At 42.3% G+C, this 20032-nt stretch overlaps 1 protein-coding gene across 2 annotated transcripts in view; it reads left to right on the plus strand.

Moving 5' to 3' along the window:
• The window catches only part of TPO (thyroid peroxidase), a 92479-nt gene that overhangs the window by 14537 nt on the left and 57910 nt on the right, over window positions 1-20032 (plus strand). For both annotated transcript variants that reach the window (XM_008061621.1, XM_008061622.1), the window contains exons 3-5: window positions 1536-1705; window positions 4115-4247; window positions 19406-19535. In XM_008061621.1, coding sequence (XP_008059812.1) covers window positions 1536-1705; window positions 4115-4247; window positions 19406-19535 — 433 coding nt within the window. The remainder of the gene's footprint in view (window positions 1-1535; window positions 1706-4114; window positions 4248-19405; window positions 19536-20032) is intronic.

A 20032-nucleotide genomic window follows, 5' to 3' on the forward strand; every position in this document is an offset into this window, starting at 1 on the left:
GTATCTATATTGTGTATATTTCAGATGTGCAAAACGTTATTTTGATGTAAATAGGGAAATGATTGCTACAGTCAAAACTAACATAACCAACACCTTACATAGTTGAACCTTTTTGTGATATGAGCACTTGCAATCTCTCTTAGCGAGTTACAATACTATACTACTAACTATAAGAGGAATATAGGTACATGCTGAGCATGGCACCTAAAACTTTATTTTCACTCAGTAAGCACTGTATATTTTGGGTTATTGTTAATAAATGAAAAATGTAAATAATCTATTTAATTACAGCAATCAGAACTAAAAGAACAGATCACTTTTCCCAACGCCAGTGTGAGGCAACTCTGAGTTCTTCCAAGCCTCATATCTGACTGGCAACAGGAAGGGGATTTTCCTGTCAGCTCCGTGGTTCTATCTGGCCCCCAACACTCACATACCTGCCAGGGTCCCTTGGATAGTGCTGGCCCCACCTCACCTGGAGAGTGTCCTCTCTGCAGGTGACTCACCTAGGCAGCTGTCTGGTGCAGGTGTCTGGAGCCCCGGAACACAGTCTGATGTGGTCACTCTGTCCCTCTCTCAGGGCCTGGCCTATGCCAACCTCACTGTCCAAATGTGGCCGACTCACACTTACAAGAAGGAGAGTAAGGTTGGTCCTCAGTTAGTTACAAGGTACTGGAGCCTTGTAATTCCGCTCTGCAGGTGCTTGGGACATAATCCGAACATCCCAGGTGTTAGCAGCATTGTTGTAAAGGTCACTTCTGTCTTGTCTGACCAAGGACCCCTAGATCCCCAAATGCTAGTAGGCAAGGGACACTTGATACCCCTGGACTGGTCTCCAGCAGCTAGAACTGCTGAAAACCCTACAAAGTCCGGTGCCCCCGTGAGAGGACAGGAAGCCACCAGCAGGTGAGACAAGGCCAGCGAGTGAGAAGAGGCCAACCGGTAAAGAGAGGCCAATGGGTGAGCAGAGGCCAGAGGGCGAGGAGAGGCCAGCACCTTAGGCTGACTTCACAGGTGTCTTACGCTATGAGGGCAATTTAGCTCTTACAACTTGGCTGCTGGGGTCTGAGGCTGCAGTGATTGGATTCTTTCCATTGGAGTGGGAAGGGCGGGATGTGGAGACCGGTCACATGTAGCCTCAGCACGTGCTGGCCCAAAGACCTGGGCAGGGCTGTGTCTCAGGTTTTGGACACTGGGATGTAAGCACATAATGCTTAGGTTCTAATGATATGACCGCTCAATAGCTGATATGAGAGTCAAATGATCCCAGGTGTGGAAGTTTTATAAAGGGCAAATATTTGCTATTCTCTTCACTGTTCATTGGTGATGCAGTGCTTATATTTATATTCTGTTCCTTTTACTAAACCCACTGATCCTGTGGAAGGGAACTGTATAAGTTTAATCTATACATCCCCCACAGTGCTCAGCACATTGTCTGATACGTGGCAGTTGCTCCATGAATGTCTGCTTAATTAGCAATTAAGTACCAAAGCCACCACAACAACTTTATTTTCTGTTTTTCCTTTGTGCCACAGAAACCTCAAAAAAAGGGACACCATTTCCCCAGCTCAGCTTCTGTCTTTTTCTAAACTTCCTGAGCCAACTAGTGGAGCTATTTCCAGAGCAGCAGAGATCATGGAAACTTCACTACAAGTGATGAAAAGAAATGTTCACCTGGAGCTTAAACAGTCCCAGCATCCAACTGGTGAGTGCCTCACATGCACCACGCCCCCACCCTACCCAGAAGGGGCAGCTCCAAGCACAACAGATTGACTTTGCCAGGGGTTGCTTGTTCAGGGAGTTTCTTATTTGACACCAAGCAGGATGTGATGCTGGCTCCTTCACAGCACAAAAACTGCAGTCCTTGAATCTGCTCACCCCAAAGTCTCAATATCTTATTTTTGTTAGTCTGAAAAATAACGGCTTCTCTGCTATTCAAATCAAACCAGCTCCATAAGCTAAGTATCGTATTTTGTAGTATGGAATAATTCAGGAGTTTTCCCATAGACTTCCTACCTGGTTAAAACTTGGTGAGTTCATCAACATAAGCTCTTAGAGGACAGGGATCTCTGTGGGAGGCAGCATGTTTATGAGCAGAGGACTAGATACAAGTCTCGGCTTTCCACTGAGTAACCATTGCCTTAGCCTTTGAGAGCCAATTTTCTCATCTCTAAAATTAGGAGGATAACGCTGTTCTCTCAGATGGAAACCAAAACATAAACAAGGGGCAATAGATCTAAAGCACTTTCTGGACAGAAGAAATTGTGATGCTAATGAATGCAATCAGTTCCTATGGTGGGGGAAAAAAGCAAAATATCTTTTTAATGAAACAGTCTAGATTTCTTCAGTGCATTGCCATGAGCCACTTGGTGTCTGAGCTCTTCCTTCTAACTAGCTATAGATTAATTTAGTGCTGGATTACTTCGCTTTTAGAATAAGACAAATCCAGCTAAACCAGGATCTACCAGAATTCTTAAATAATAAACTCAACAGTTGTTAATGATTTTATAACCACCAAAGATTCATTGGAAATGTTTTTTGTTTCAAACAGTGTGATTGACAGTGTTTCTAAGAACTATTGGCCCACTGTCCTGTCGTGGTACCAGCTAGAATGCCTGTTGGTGACAGAAGACGTGGGTCTTCCTGGTTCATGCTTTGGAGTCACAGTGCTGATTGCCCAGGTCTGTGGGTAGAGGCAGTGAAGGAGAGCAGGTTGATGTGCTTGGTCCAGGCCACAATGTAGAGTTAAGGATCCTGGAATTGAGGATGCTTTAACATTACTTCCATTGTAAGCATCACCAATCTAGAAAGTTTGGAATGTAAGGAAAATCGAAAGATCCAAATAGATGCCCCATGACTTCATCATCAAGCAATAACTGCATTAAATGCTGATGCCACTCCTTACAAGCTGTTTCTTAACGCTGGTTTTGTTTATTACATAGCTGTGGTCAGATGGTTCTTTTTTATTGCACATTACTTGTTATACTCAAGTACATGTTTAGAATTTTCTGCTTATGAAGTATTTTTGCTAATCTTTTCTAGAAATGCAGTCCTCCATAAATCGCACATTGTAGTCTAAGGTCTTGGAGAAGTAACTAATAATTAGTTTTACTAATGGACAACAAAGCCATCTTCACTTTGATTTGTTGAATGACATATAAATAGTGACAGAGTTGGCAAAAAAAAAAAAAAAAAAGGAAATTGTTTTGGGAGGCCCTAATCTAGAAAGATTTACAAGAAGGAAATAAAAAATCAATACAAAAACAAAGGTTTTATAGATGGATGGGTGAGAACTATCAGCAGCAAATTTAACCAAGGCAGCTTTTTAAAAATTTGGGTGGGAGGATAAATGCTACATATTCACTGTCTCCTAGAGAACTAGGGTTGTTGCAGGGTGTGAATGCCTCCTGGTACAACTGCAATGAATTAACGCTGGAGCTGTGCCAAGTGAGAGTTGACAATAACTCTGAGAAGTGGTCTACTGATTACCTCCCTGGAGCTGAGGGCTGTTAGATAGCTTTTCTAAATGACCATAGAGCAAAAATAAGCTTTAAAAGCCCACATTCCTAACAATAGAGAAGCTCGAGGGAATTAAATAAAAGAGCAATCAATTTAAAGGGGGAAGGTAGATTTTCTCAAACAAGTGATCTAGGACAGCAGTACCCAACCATTTTGGCAGCAGGGACTGGTTTCATGGAAGACAATTTTTCCACGAATGGCAAGTAGAGGGATCATCAGGTATTAGGTTATCATAAGGAGCACAGATCCCTTGCCTGTGCAGTTCACAGTAGGATGTGAGCTCCTCTGAGAATCTAATGCCCCCCTCACCCCCCATCTGACAGAAGGTGGAGCTCTCCTCATTGTCCACACACCTCCTACACACAGTCTGGTTCCTAATAGGTTACAGACCCAGTACTGGGTACATATAAATTCCCAATTTAGGTGCTTTTCAGACTGCAGTAGAAAATTTATTAAGTGGATTTGTAATTGCAAGCAGAGAGCTTAGGACTAGCCTGGGCAACATCGCAAGATCTGTCTCCACAACAAATTTTTAAAATATGTAAAAACAACAGAAGCAAAAATTGAGAGTTTATGGTTTCATATTTTTTCTCAGATGGTTTATCAGAAGATCTCCTGAAAGTAATTGCAAATATGTCCGGATGCCTGCCTTACATGCAACCACCAAAATGTCCAAACACTTGCCTGGCAAACAAATACAGACTTATTACAGGAGCTTGCAACAACAGGTATTGTCTGTGGATTTTCTTAATCTTCTCATAGTATAGCAGGAACACAGAGAGGCTGTGACACTGAGGCTGTTTTAGGAAGTAACGGATTTATTTATTAGCACCGGCATGACTCAGCAGGCAAACACTCCCAGGCTGAGCACCCCGGGGAGGGAAGAGAGGGATCTTATACCTTAGTTTAGGTAAGGGAGTGGGTCGGGTTGAGCGATTACACATTTTCTTTGGAATTCACAAGGTTGTACTCAGGAAAATCAGGTTTTAAAGAACAAATGGTCTCCAGGAAATGCATAGCAAGCAGGGGTTGTAAACGATGACTTCACAAAGGGTGAATTGGTTACCATTTTGCATCTCCAAGAAACCGTCCTTGGCTATTTGGTTTTCTCAAGCAAAACCTGTCTGGCAGGTTTTCGGAGTTTGCTGATTGATCTTCAAAAGGAATACTTTTAACTGTTAGGAGCCCCTCTCTGCCACAATAAAAGCTAGATTTTTAACTTGATTAGACACCACCATGAAGGGGACTATAGACCAAAATTTGTGATTCTTACCTCCCTCTGAGCACCTAGTTGCTGCTTTTGGACTAATGTTGCCCCTGTGTGCCTGGTGATGTCTCAAACACAGCATGGCCCAAGGAGAACTATTATTCTAAGTGACAAAACCCCATCCACATAAGTGCTTAGAAGTCACCTTTATCCTCTCTGTTCACCTGATGGCCCAAGTCACATCTCTAGGCGTTCTCCTTGAGTTCTCCAATTCCCTACCCATTGCTTCCAGTGCATCAGCAAGGCTGTTTCTTCTAACCCAAAACCAGTCCTCTCCACTTCATATACCCTTAGCCAAAGTCAAAATGATCAGTCAGCTGCCATTGAGCAGTGGTGGTCTCCCACTGGCTCTTCTGATTGAACTCTTGCTTTCTTCTGTTTACACTTCCACTGTGGCCAGTACCAATTCCATCACAATAGTCCCTTCTGAATGCCCTCCCTCAGTTCCCATTACACCCAGAATGAATTCAATACAGTGGGGATCTCCTGTATTGAGATAGGGTTGGTAGGGCAGGCAAGGCACTTGAGTCCATCTGGGAGTTCAGGGGAGGTTTCCTGGAGCAGATGATACATGAGTGAGTCAAACCTTAAAGGCTGAGTGGGGATTTCCCAAGTGGCAACAGAGTAGAGGTAGAAGGCTCTTAAACTCAGGAGAGAGCAAGGCGCATTTGGGCTGAAACACATCATGTTTGGCACACGGATGCATGGAAAAAGAAGGGGCTGGATTGAGGGCACTTGCCTGTGGGTGAGAGAGGGGTATAGCACCAAAGGATCACCTAGAAGCTTGTCAAGCTGGTGTGATATCACGACTGTTGTAGGTTTGATTTTCACAAATGCAGGCAGCAAGGCTCCTGGCACCAAGGAGCTCTGTCAGAGGGAATCTAACTCTCAGCTGCTGGGCATGTGAGTCAGAAGGAAGACACTAGCCTGAGAGTTGGATGGACAGGATCCAGGCATGGCCCTGGCCTTGAAAGACAGTGTCCTGAGACAGAAGCAGGGGCTTTAGGACAAGGAACAGGAAATGTGGATTCTGGGTGCTTATGGTGGCTAGGAGCAAAGGCTTTGCAACTATACAGTCCTGGGTTTGAAACCTGGAGTCAGTGCTCACCAGAGTGCAGTTTGTTTCACTTCTCTGAGCAATGAGATCCTGTGTGTAAAGCCCACAGTGAGAACACATGCATCTGTGTAAGGACCAGATCATGGAAATGTGGAGCCCCTGCTAGTGGAGGCAGCCTGTATTGACCACAGACATGGGTCAGACTTGCACAGGAGCTTGCTGTTCACTGCTCTTGCACTAAAGAAGAGGGGGTCTGCTGTGCTGTGGGCTCAGAGGTGGAGATGCCACAGCTCCTATCCTCAAAGTTGGTGGGAGACACAGGTGTAGATAAATGCTGCATGTAAGAAGGCAACAGTGCTTGGGAACACTGGGGACACTGACTCAGATGGAATGCATGACCTAGGAGGGATCAAGTCTAGGAAAGCACGGGGCAGAGGCACCTGCTCAACCAGAGGCTGGAGTGGAAATGTCTGCGTGTAGAGAATCAGAGCATTCACAGCAGGAACGGTGTGGGGTCTCATCTGCAGGGCACCTGGCGAGGGGGTAATGGGTATCAGTAAATGGACAGGTACAGGGATGGAAGTCTGATCTCTGAGCGGACTTCAGGTAGTGTTACTGATTTTTCTCCCTCAAAAACATTTTACTTTATCAAAGAAATATAGACATGCTCTACTTTACCAAAGAAATGTAGTTAAATATATACTAAATTTTCTGTTTCTAAGCACTGTTATCTTAAGAATCAGTCTCCACACACAGACTCCATGCACAACTTAAACAGCAGATGGCATTCACAGGTCACCCCAAAAAGGTCATATAGGGGGCAAATTGGTATTCAGGGCACCCGCACAGTCCCATGGCAGTCCCTCTTTGTTTTGGTTTCTCCTCTAAGGATGTTATCAGCTGCAAGTTGACATTTGTGATCCTGGAGTGAATGATTGTTGGGCATTCCTAGGGCATTTCTTCCTTCATGAGTGCCACCCTCCAGGGCTTCCTCTTTAACATGCTCATGTCTGCCTGACTGCTGCCTGTCTAGCCCAATACTTTCCCACACTCACAAGATGGCCAAGTTGTCCCTCCAGTTCTCTCCTGAGCTTCCTCGTTGTTATCTTGCTGAGACCCATACCTGAGTCTCTGCCTAGCCCTTCCCACTCTTGACTGAACTGATACTGCCTCTTGGGGTCCTTCCTGCCCCAGGGAAGTAACCTGACCCTTCCTTGCCCCCACAGCAGCCACATCCTTGTGTGGCATTAGCTCTCTGGTCTGTGTTTGGCTGAATTTGCATTTTTTGCTTCCCTGACCATGTGTTGGCTACCAAGGATGAAATCTTCAACATAGCACCCCACAGTAATAAGTTCCCAGTCAACAGTCTCGTTCATTACTATGTGGTTGTTTTAATGGTTTCTTTTATTGACCCTAAAAATCCCAGCAAGATTTACAGGTTGTGCTGTTGTGTTGTAAATTTCCAGTCAGCATTCTTTTTTTGGCTTAAAGAGGTATCCTTCCGACATCATATTTTTTAACTTACAAAATGCATTTTCCTTTTGAGTAGTTCTGGTGATAGAGCTTTGCTTCTACACCTTTACTGGGTCGGATTGTAACTGGATCACAGGTTCTCAAGCTCCTTTGCAATAGAAATTGTCAGGAAGACAAGCAGATTGTAGACGAGGTTTTACTGGGGGTTTATGTCAGAGCAGGTAGGAGACAGTCCCAGAGGAAGAGTTCTCAGCTGGCTCCCCTGAAGGGCTTCTAGTGGAGATTGGAAGGGTAGTCATGAATAATTCAAGGTGGGTGAATGTTGTTACATGGGTGGAGTGGGGTGTAGGAAATCATGGTAGTACACACATTGCATGATCAAAAAATGGTGGATAAGCTCCACCCTGGGCAGAGATTTTAGTATTATAATGAAGCAAAGGCTACAGTCAGTCACTTTTCTCTACTTTGTGCACATGCAGGCAAGGGGCAGATGAGGGACTACTGTCCTGAGCAAGATTTGTGAGCAAGAAATGTTGCTTATCTTAAGGTGTTTTAGGAGGCTGTGGGCTGTGGGATGGTGCTAGCAGGAGGATTACTGCAAGATCTAGTGGTTAAAGTATGAGGAAGTAGGGGTGGCCTACTCTGTCTCAGCATGACCGAATGTGTTTATTCCAGCGATGAAGGGCACATTGGTCATCTGCAGGAAGTTAGGATTTTTGTTTAAGACTCACCAATGGTCAAAATTCCTTAAACATTTCCAAATAATTAACTCTTGGATTTATTAATCATTGCTGCCATTTTATTTTTCCTACTTTTTTTTTTGAGTTGACATCTCACTCCATCATCCAGGCTAGAGTGCAGTGGCATGCTCATAGCCACCCCAAGCATCGACATCCTGGGCTCTGGCCATCCTTTCGCCTCAACCTGCCAAGTAGCTGGAACTACAGGCACATGCTACCATGCTTGGCTAATTTTTTAGTTATTGTAGAGATGAGGTCTCACCATGTTGCCCAGGCTGGTCTCAAACCTGCAATCTCAGGCAATCCTCTCTCCTTGGCCTCCCAAAGTGCTGGGATGACGGGCTTGAGCCACCATGCCTGGCCTTCTTACTTTTTTCTAAAACTTTATTATTATTTATTTCTTTTTTCTTTTTGTCTATTTCACTGTTACTGTCTTTCTTCTATAATTTAATTTGGATGCATAGCAGGATTTTCTCTACTTTCTTTTTCTTTCTTAAAAGTCATTTATTATCCTGTTGCTGCTGCTGTGGCACAGTATTTTATGTTTCTAAGTGATTTTTGAATGTTGGCTGTGATTATGCCTTCATGCCAAATGTTATTTAGAATTAACTTTTAAAATCCTAAATTTCTAAATAGTGTATCTTATTTATTTATTTGTTTGTTTATTTATTTATTTATTTATTTATTTATTTATTTATTTTGAGTTGGAGTCTCGCTCTTGTTGCCCAGACTGGAGTGCAGCAGCATGCTCATGGTCACTGCAGCCTCCACCTGCTGGACTTAGGAGATCCTTCCGCCTCAGCCTTCCAAGTAGCTGAAACTACAGATGCACGCCACCACATCCGGCTAGTTTTTGTGATTTATTGTAGAGACAAGTTCTCACCAAATTGCCCAGGCTGGTCTTGAGCCCACAGGTTCAGGCAATCCTCTCACCTTGGCTTCCCAAGGTGTTGGGATTACGGACATCCACCATGCAGCCCTAGGCCCGGCGTGTGAGTTTTTATATAGGCATACTCCATCAACCCCCAGAGGAGACTATAGGTAGAACTCTATCCACAGCCCAGAGAGCTACCTTTTTACCCTCCCAATTTGGGGGTCCCTCCAAAGGCAGTCACTATTTTGATCTTCATCATCATAGTTTTTCCTGACTTTTCCTTTTATGTGAGAGAAGTCAGACAGTGACTACCCTATTTCTGGCTTCTTCACCTCCACACAGTGCTTTGACCTTCTTTCACATCAGGTCTTTATTGCTCTTGCCTCTTGCTGACATAAGCACACATTTTTTTAGGGCAGACATCAGGATTCAACTTGCAGAGTTGTGGGATCCCTGCATGCTGAACTTCGGTGGGTGCTGCTGAACAGTTTTCCAAAAGGCTTCTTCGATTCACAGTCTTAGGAGTAAGGCTTTAGAGCTCCCCACCCCAGTCTCTGTCACTGCTAGTTCTTTAATTTTAGTCATTCTTGAAGGAGGATGTAGTGTTTCCTATGGTTTTACTTTGCATTTTCCTGGTAACTGATCATATTGAACACTTCTTAAATATGTTTGTTGGCCATTTGGAGACACTTTTTTGATATGTGCAAGGTCAAATATTTGACCCATTAAAAAAAGTAGCTCTATTTTTTCCACATTGATTTAGAGAAGTTCATATTTTCTAAATCTGTCTTATATTTCATATCAGAGTATGCTTGCAAATATTTTCTCTCAGCTGTGATTGGCCTTTTTACTCTGTATGGCATCTTTTGAAGAAGTTTATATTTTTAATAAACTTCCATTTATCAATTTTTTATTTCATAGAAGGAATACCTTTTTATCATGTTTAAGAATCTTTTTTTCTCTGAAGGATGCAAAGTTATTTTCTTATGTCTTCTGCTGAAAGTGTTATTGCTTTACATGTTGCATTTAGATCTATGATCCATGTCATTTGATGTTTTGTACAACATATGAGATGGAAACCAAGGGAGATGTATGTGTGTGTGTATGTACACACACACACAGATAGGTGCATGTTTATATATATACATATGGGTGTGTTTGCATATATAGGTGTGTGTATACATACAGGTGTATGTTTAGGTAGGCATGTGTGTATTTGTGTATGTATACATAGATGTGTATGTATAGGTTCTTGTGTATATCTATATGGGTGTGTATATATAGGTGTAGGTATATATGTGCATATATCTGTGTGTGTGTGTGTATGCTGTTATGTTTATATATAGATATAGATGTGTGCATATATAGTTGTGTGCATATTTATAGGTGTGTGATATATATATATATGTATATATGTGTGTGCATATATAGATGTGTGCAATATATAGGTGTGCATATATATGTCTATATAGGTGTGTGTATATAGATAGGTGTGTTTATATGTGTGTGTGTGTGATACTAATTTATTGAGAAATATCTTTACCCAGTGAATTGTGCCAGTGCCTGTATCATGAATCAGATAGCCAAGCATGTATGGGAAACTATTGCTAGACTCTTACAATTACATATATAATTATGAGGGAGAGGGAGAGGATGTGAATTAGGCAACTAATCACACTCTTTTTTAAACCATTGAAGAAGAAAAGATGGAGCTCCAACAGAAATCAGAGCATTCTGATAAGACAGGTCCACACTGGGGAGTATGTGGTGGCTGCCAGCACAGATCCTGTCCCGCAGGGAAGGGTGGCACAGGCTTCAGCCCTCCATCTCACAGAGAAGAGGTCCTGCCCCTCTCATGGAGAGGTGCCCCGTAGCTGGAGGGCAGGGACTGCTTCTGCCTGCAAGGATTCATAGAAGGTGCTGCCAGGAGCTGGGCTGGCTGCCAGGTGTGTCACCCCCGGCACAGCACTTACATTGTCCTCACTCAAAGACATGGATCTTCCAGAAGCTATCTCTGTTGTTGGCATCTTGCCTTGTTCCATTCAGCTACCAGCAAACTTCAGTCTCCCTAACATCACGTGGCCCTTGCTTCCTCTTATCTGTACCTCTGCTAATTATCTCCAAACCTGAGAATAGGTTGATCACTTCCCCGCTGCCTGACCCACTTCGATTATGGCTTATTTTACAACAAGGTTCCTCGAGCCTCTGTCTTCTGCCTGCCAGCTCTGACTTTGCACTGTGCACCATTCAGGGGCAGGTGCACTGTCCCAAGCATCCTTGAACACCCAGTGCTTAAAATACTACTTACCAGAGAATTGTAGCCACAATAGGTGTCCAAGTGAATCGAACTGAAAAATGTTTACCCTGAATAGGTATCTAAGAGTCTCTGTCCCTAGACATTAAGACAGGCCCAATAGTGCCGTGTGGCTCCCCAGTGCCTCCAGCATCAACTTTTGGTAGGTTTTGGAGATGCAGAACCGAGCCCATCTGGATTTTGTAAGCCTGAGCACTGGCTAAACACTAGATGCAGTCAGCTGGATTCTCAACTGCTCCATCTAAGTGTGTCCTCCAGACAGCCATTTCCCTAGCCCTGAGTATGTCCTCACTGTCAGTATGGCCTTCTCCTCCCATGCTGGTCCACAGTTTATTGATTGTGCCTTTCCTCCTCAGAGGACTTATTAACCAGGGCCTGCAGCTTTATTGATAAAGCCATGAAGAGTTTACAGCAGTGATTACCTTTCACAAGTCGTGGCTCCCGTGTGATCCCTGACCCACACAATGGAGTCTGTAGAAAATACTGACTTAAAAAAAATTCTTCAAGAAAGTATCTAAAAAAAATATAGGTAAGCCTACTTAATATCTGGGGCAAAGACCGAGCTTTCTGTTGTACTTCAATGAGCCAGGGTCTCACACCAAAGGACTGAGAGCAAAGAATTCTACCAATATCTAGCAGAAAATGAGACATCATGTAACTATTTGTTAAGCAGATAATTATCACTGCACCCTCTGCATGCTGGACACTGTACTAGGTGCAACAACATAGAAGTGAGTCAAAGTTATAGCTCTATCTTCAAAGACTTGAAAGTATGATAAGGGACATGAAAACAAATAATGGCAATGCCATGTTATGGGTGCTTTAACAAAGATGTGCTTTACACACACAAAGGAGTACGGTCTACACAGGCAGGTTGACCTGAGGTGACCTTTGAAGAGTGAGTAGGAGTACCCCAGTGAGAGGAAGGAAGGATTGGCTTTCCAAGCAGATGGTGGATATAGCAAAGACACAGTGCAACTGGGATGATGCTTGGGAAACCTGAATGCAGTTGACACAGAGGCCCCCAGAGAAAGAGGTCGAGGTGGTCATCCTTCCCAGGACAGCCCGGACATCTCACCAAGCACTTGCACTTCAGACATTCCACTTTACATGGAGTTGTGTGAGGTTCCCTCCATACAGAGCAGAGCCACCACTCACCTTCCTGGGGGAGCAGCTATGTCGGTGTGGAATTATGTTTAAGGATGTGTGCAGGGAGTCTTCAACTGCTTTTTTGCTGTTATCTGCATTTTTGACAGCAACTGAGATATTAATAATAAGTCCTGACAACCTTTCAGATCTGACCATTCTTTCATAAACTGGTACAGCTGCAAGCCCCTCCCATGCAGGTATGGAGTTAGTGCCCTGCCTCTCCAAGGGAGCTTGCTCCTGGGTGTCCAGCGCTGCCCGCCAGGGCTCATTGCCTGCTCCCACTGCAGGCACTACTTCTGGTGCAGGGGGCAGGGCGTTGGGGGCATGGGGAGGTCGGTCTTGTTTGTCTGCAATTCTTTTATGGATCGAGAATGAAAACTGACACATTCATTTTAAAATAACATTTTAATTTATAAGCACTTATTCTAAATGTTGGAAAGAAGGAAGTTCAGTATGTCAAGTTTATTCTTAACACTCCAAGCAAAAACACAGTATGAGTGTACTTTGCCAGTCTCCATGGGACTTCTTGCACCCTGGTCCAGCCCCTAGGCTACCTCTGGTGGCAACTGAAGATGCTGTAACGAAGGCAGGATGTGAGGATGCCTGGAGACGAGGAGTCCTGTGTGAGATCATGAAGGTTTATAGGGACATCTTCTTTGGGCACAGCATGCACAGGTGTGGAGGCAGGAAGCTGCATCACCAGGGAGCCTCAGCAGAGGGGAGATCTGTGGACAGCATAGCTCAGTCGCCAGTCAGGTCCTGGCTGCTGCCACCTCCTCTTGACACGGTTCAGGAAAGGGCAGAGGATCAGGGCTTCACCACCGGGCCCTGTTCTTCGGGGGACTATAAAACAACTTCTCAAGGCTGGACAAAAGCCAGACAGGCAAGGGTTCAAAGCCCAGGTCAGCAACACGCTGACCAAGACACTTCTCGGGTTCCACAGACAGAGTGGAAATCATGTGATATGCTTTCCAGGATGACTGCCAGTGGGACCAGATCACAGAAGAGAAAGTATTCATCACTTCCATGCCCTGCTTTACTTCTCCTTCATTCTAGTTAATTAAACATTTTGTGACATACACAGCTGACCTTAACACAATGTCTGTCATTGCTGAGTTTTAGTTAATAGCGGCATAAGGCATCCTATCAAAAGCAATATAGCAGGACTCCACTTAACGGGCACAATCCTACATGCTAGGGTCCCTCATGTGCAGAATTAAGATGGATTTCCAGTAAAAGAGGAAGGACTCTTGAAAGCAAAAGTGCTACTTTACCTGGGATAGAAGCCAGATGATGTGCTGAATACCTTCTCTGCTCTACTGGGAGTGTGACCTAGGGTGGACTGCCTAACACTTTGAGTCTCGTTTCCGTTTCTTCCTCTGTAAATTAGAGGTGTTGGTGACAGCTACCTGGTGTGAAGATGACGGTGTTTAGCAGGGCTCTGAGGGTGTGGTAGTGTAGGGCTTAGCAATCCTTCACTGCAGAGACACAGAAGAAGGCCCACCAATGATGCTAGAGTTGCACTTTTGGACTCTGTACATGGAAACAATCCCCACAGGAAGCCAAGAGTTGAGCAAGCATCTTAACTCGAGCCATCACTCACGCCTGCTGCTCAGACCTCTGAAAGGCACACTGATTTTGAATGTCCCTCCTGCACGCCTGGTCAGTGGGTGACTTTGATGTGCAAGAAGTGAGGGAACAGTGTCTGGAATGTGAGTTTGGGTCAGACTCATTTGTTGTCCAGTTCTGGCTGCTGATGTAACTCATATCTTCACTGGGAGTTTCTACTTTCACATCTGTAAAGTGAGAATAATTCTTACCTTGCAGGGTTGTTTTTGTTTTTGAAAGTCAACATTTTTTATCATGCTCCTTGCATGTAGTCCACAACCTCAATGTGGTAAGAGTTATGGTGATTGTCATCATAAACCGACTCTTCAGCCCCAGATCTCTTGGCTCTTGGTCTAAGGCATTAGCCACAGAATGTCACAAATATAATTCAACATGCTTTTTCATCAGTGCAGTTGTGAAGGGCTCCTAAAATTAGATGGCTGTGACTTAATTGATTTCGGGATATTATTGCATTTCTGAATTAGAAAATGGCTCAGGAAAAACATCAAGTGAGTGATGAGCTCGAAGGAAGCTGGCCCCTCGAGATCTTTTCAAACCTCCTCAATGGATGGAAGCAGACTACAGATGAAATTTCCATCAAGACACCATTACTAGTCTTGTCTGTCCAACACCAGGCTTGCCAAATGTGCTTCCTATCTGGACACATAGAGGAATGGCTTCTGCATTCTATGCTGTGGGAAGCTATCCTACCATGGACCAAAATAGCAGCTTCTTTGACAGTGTTAATCCTGCACTAAGCCTTTCTTCAGGTAAATTTTCTGTCTAAAAGACCCTTAAATCCCTTAAGTAATTTGTAGGGAAAAGGATAAACTCTGAAAAGAAAATTTGATAGATACATTTAAATTGTTGGAAGAACCCCCAAAGCCTACCTGGGTTTACTATATAATTTGCTATATGTAACTTGGTGTATAATTCTCCATATTTATTTGCTTAAAAATAATCAAAAATTTAAATTAAATATCGAATCTACCATCCAAATTTATTGTACAAGTAAGCTTAAGATCTGATGTCTAATGAATACTTTTCTAGATATTTGCCTTGTAGTCACTTTCATTGTCACCTTTTTTTGCTTTCCATTTGTGTTTTGACTTGGTTTATGAAGTTGTTCACCAGAGATAAAGCCTTGTGGAGTTTAACAGGAATGAAACTCCTTAATGCAATCTTTTCCTTTTTAGAAATATTTATATGTTGAAATAAATTGATCAAAAAATAGTTGCTAAACAGCAAATATGCACCTGTTAAGAATTTATGTTGCATTTTAAAATTTATAGAAGACATTAGATATCATTTAGTAACATTGATACTTCAAGTGAAAACAAAACAAAGCAAAAAATACTCTTGATTAGTGTGGGCAGTCACTGAAATCTGAAATAAACTTATTAGTCTCTAAGGAAAAAGAGGTGGAGTTGACCTTGATGTGTTGTGAAATATTATAGAGCATAATTATGGGTACCAGTGATACCAGAAGAAACAAGAATTTTCAAAGTTTTGGGGAAATGCTAAGCTCACACCAATTATAGAAAAGCACTCTCATCTTTCAGGGACTTTTCCTCTCAGGGATTTTGAATGTCCCTCATCTATCATGCCAATGATAATCACACCTCACAACCTGACTGCTTTTAATTGCTTTTACTGGCGTACCTCAGTCAGAGGACCCAAAACACAAGTTGAGATTTCTTACCCTTCCTGGTCATCTGAGGGGCATCAGTCATCTTTTGAAAGCAATAGGTCTGCAGGCTACCTGGGAACTGTGGGGCTTAGGGTACCACGCTGCTTTTGGGCGAGCATGTGGCTTGTGGTATGTCTCATTTCAACCCTGCTGAGAAAGTGTTGCAGTGATAGAAGATATGGAAAGCTAATGTCTTTTACAGTTTTTCTCTTATCATATAATGCCATGTGGCATGTGACTATGTGCTTCTTTTCGCGGGAGGATTTGTATCTCTGTCAAACATATCCACCTGTGTCCCCGAGCATCAATCCTGAGCCTCATGCTCAAGTTTTCTTCAAGCTGGAACCTTCACATTTTCTCTCTCTTTAGAATTCAGAATCTACAAGCTTGGAGTCTAGGAGAGGGGAGCTAGTGTCACAGGTAAATCACAGTAACTTGGAACCACTGTGGGACCACAGATATCTGTCTCTCATAAAACTCTCCTCCAGAAATGTTTCTATTTGTTTATTTTTATCAGCTTTTTTAAAAGTGTCACTGTAAATCCAAATCTCATAATGAAATAATGTGGTGCAGTAGGTTGATCCCATTGGGGACAGGGCTTCTTCTAACACAAACTGATTCATGTCTAGGAGTGATCCTTCTCACTTGAGGAGAGCCCGATGTAGGGACAAGAAGCTCCTACGTGGCACCAGGCACAGCTGGGGATGCTCACAGCATGTCTATCCTGCAGGCCTGCTGAATAGGCTGGCCTTCTGACTGTGAAGGTCAAGTGACACATTCACTGAAAGTCCATAAGAAACATCTGTGAGTCCTCTTGGCTACTGTAATATGCTAGTGAACTGCTGAACTAGAAAAGCCAATCAGGAAAAAAAAATCATTGCTTCAGCAGTTAAATTAGCATTTCATTATTTTTAATTGAGTGATCTGGTACCTCCCTGCGAGCCACACTTTGCAGAATTTCAATAAAGACAGGCCAACTGTAACGAATCTGAACACTTTATTACAACACATTCCAATTTTCAAATGCTGACTTATTGCAGCTAATTAAATGCATTACTGTCCCATATAGTTTTGCAAATTGAGCCACTTTGGTGTGCTGGAGATCAATGAAGTATTAATAATAGAATTATTCTCCACTTATGGTCCCTGTGGACACACAAAAGTAACCATGTATCCCCGGAGCACCCTGACTACTCATCCTAGATGAAGCAGCAGTCATGTGAATGATCACAGCAAGTAAATTTCTTTCCTCTGAGGTCAGCAACCACAGCAGTGGCCTTAGGAAACTTGCAAATGGAAAGAATCTCAGCACCTTCGTTCAGTCTGTTGCCAAGGCCCAAATGCATCTTGCCTTTATGTAGGTTGATACTTGGTTCACAGACTACAGACAGTTCTTGCTCCTTTCATTTCTGTGCAGACCACTATCTACATTGGTCACATTCACGTAAGAAACATTAATATACATTATATCCATAAAAGTGATAATAATTTAATGTTAAAACAACCAATTTTAAAATATTTAAATCTCCAATCACCTCAAAAGTTTAAAAAAATTATTTATCTTATTATGATTCTTATAGGCTTAATTACCTATATTTTCTAAGTGTCTGCATATCAGATACATAAAAGGATTTTTTAAAGTCTGGATCCCAGTCTTTTCTAGTTCAAACCCCATTGTCTATTACACGCTTTCAAACTCACTTCTTGTTGTGTTGCCATGACTCTGTACCCACTAAACATATTCCCCACTGCCAGTCATCTCCACGTGGGTTTGACTGATACAGTCAATGAAACATGGTCACCATGACAATGTTCTACCTGAAACAATCCAATTTTTAAATAAAAGGAATAACTTTTTCTCTAACAGAAAATTTTATTATCTTTTAACTGATTTTTTCTGTTCTGATTTCCCCATAATGTTCTTCCAAATGTAGAATATTTTATTCTTGAAACTTCTTTATCATTTTACATATTCCTTTATTTTACATATGCTCTGTAGATGTTTATGTGTTTTATATATCTATTTATTTTACATATTAATAATTTTATCATACGTTATACATTTGCATATTTTTATATCTATCTTTTATATTTTACATATAAATTGTAATTTCATATTTTAAAACTGTTTCAGTGAGCATAAGAGTCTAAGGGTTACGTTTTTCAAGACTCAGTTATGATTTACAACTGTTATTATAACACATTTGATTAGATTAGCACAAATATATTATCAATGTTAATAATTATTAAGCACAGAAGTAAATTTTATTGGAATTAACTTATTGATGAGATGGATGGAAATTTAAATTAGTTCATGCATCAGTTGGGTGAACATTACTGGTTTGGCCAAGTGACCACATGTCCCAGTGATCTGAGACAATCCCTATTTATACCTGTTATCACAATATGATTGTTAATAGTTAATAGTGCTCCTTTCACTTCAAAAGTTTTCCACTTTTGATTGTGAATTGTGTGGTTGCCCTAATTACTGGAGAATGATATGGTTCAACAGCAATGCCATGCTCATTTTTGCTTTTGCCAATGAAAGACGCCTAGAAACTTACTCATGTAAATACACCCTTGGAAACAGAAGTTTTGTCATGCAATGAAACTTAGTTCAAAATTCTTTCTGAGATTTATAAGAAAATGAACATATAATGAGCTGTCATTGAGATGACTTTAATAGACCCATCAGCAAACAATTCAATAAGATGGTCCTTCAACTTTTTTACACAAAAATTGAAAATATCTGATTTACCCAAGGATTAGTTACCAATTTTTGTCTTTCATTTTCTCAACTTCTATGAAATGCCCAAGATTTAGCAAATGACTCTTAATTATACCATCACCACTTCTATTTAGAGACGTAATACTTCACACAATATACTTAGAAGTAAGTGTAAAATAAAAGTATAGTTAAACATAACTTCACCTTGTTTTGATCAATATATTTTGATCAATAGAACAAGACTGAAGCTTGGTCTATGTATGGAAAAATGGAAAATATGGCCATTTAACCTAACTGGCTGAGTCCACTCTCACTGTCAAATCAATCAACTAAATACAATTTATTTTCTCTCAGAAAAGGCCTAACTTTATTTTAATTTCAAATAAATGTATCAATGGTTCCTTTAACTATCTTACTTCTGAAATTAGAACATTCCAGCGAATTCCATTGTTCCCACAAGTTCATTCTTCTGATGGACACATAGAACAAGAAAAGGTAGGACATTCTGGGTGGTTTCAGGGTACTTTGATTAAAGTGTGTTTAATATCACAATATTTCAAATTGTCTTTTTGGAACTCCAGATGTTTCTATCCTCCAAAGAAATGCCTCCAATACATTCTAGACTTGCCTTTGAAAAAAAACAAAAGTAGGATAAAGCTCCTGGGAAGGGAATCAGGGAGGAGCACATGCAGGCAGCACACCTCCAGATAGATGCATGCCAGGCTTAAGAAAGGATGTGTATGGGATCTGAGGCTTTGGAACAGATGCCCTTGAGACCAGCTGTGACCATGCACTCCTAGGAAACCTTTTGGAACCTCCAGGAAGGTATGCCCTAGTTGCAGTCTTCCTTAGGCCTGGGGTCTCGGTAAGTCCTCTTGCCCCCCACACTCATTTTCCTTGAGAATGGTGCATTGTATTTATAGGGACTTATGTCTTCTTTTTTCTTCTCCCCCATCTCAAACGCATCCACACCTTTGTTTCCACAGAGACCATCCCAGATGGGGAGCTTCCAACACAGCCCTGGCACGATGGCTGCCACCCATCTACGAAGACGGCTTCAGTCAGCCCAGAGGCTGGAATCCCGACTTCTTATACAATGGGTTCCCACTGCCCCCGGTTGGTACCTTACAACACTGCTTACATGGGATTGGAACTGGTTCCTATAATGCTAACATATAGCCCATAATGTTGGAGGAAACTAACCTATTCCCGGTGCTTCATGTAATTCCTGTTGACCCTCCTGACTGCCCTTTGAGGCAGGGATCACTGTCTGCACTGTGTAGTTTACAAACCAAGGCTCTGAAAGGTTAAACTCACTCAGTGGAGGGAACAATGCAGATTTAAATTGTTTCATCTAACTCGAACATCTCTGCTCTTGAAAATCACTTCAAACCGGGTTCGGTGGCTCAGCCTGTAATCCCGCGCCTTTGGGAGGCTGAGGTGAGTGGATTGTCTGAGCCCGCGGGCTCGTGACCCGCCTGGGCAACTTGGCGAGACCTCATCTCTACAATAAATAAAAAAATCAGGCGGACGTGGTAGCGCGCACCTGTAATTCCGGCTACTCCAAAGGCTGAGGCGGAAGGATCGCTGGAGTCCAGCGGGGTCGAGGCTGC

Source organism: Carlito syrichta, unplaced genomic scaffold (assembly GCF_000164805.1).
Source record: "Carlito syrichta isolate Samal-C Ts95f unplaced genomic scaffold, Tarsius_syrichta-2.0.1 Scaffold305334, whole genome shotgun sequence".
In the NCBI taxonomy this organism is placed as follows: Eukaryota; Metazoa; Chordata; class Mammalia; order Primates; family Tarsiidae; genus Carlito; species Carlito syrichta.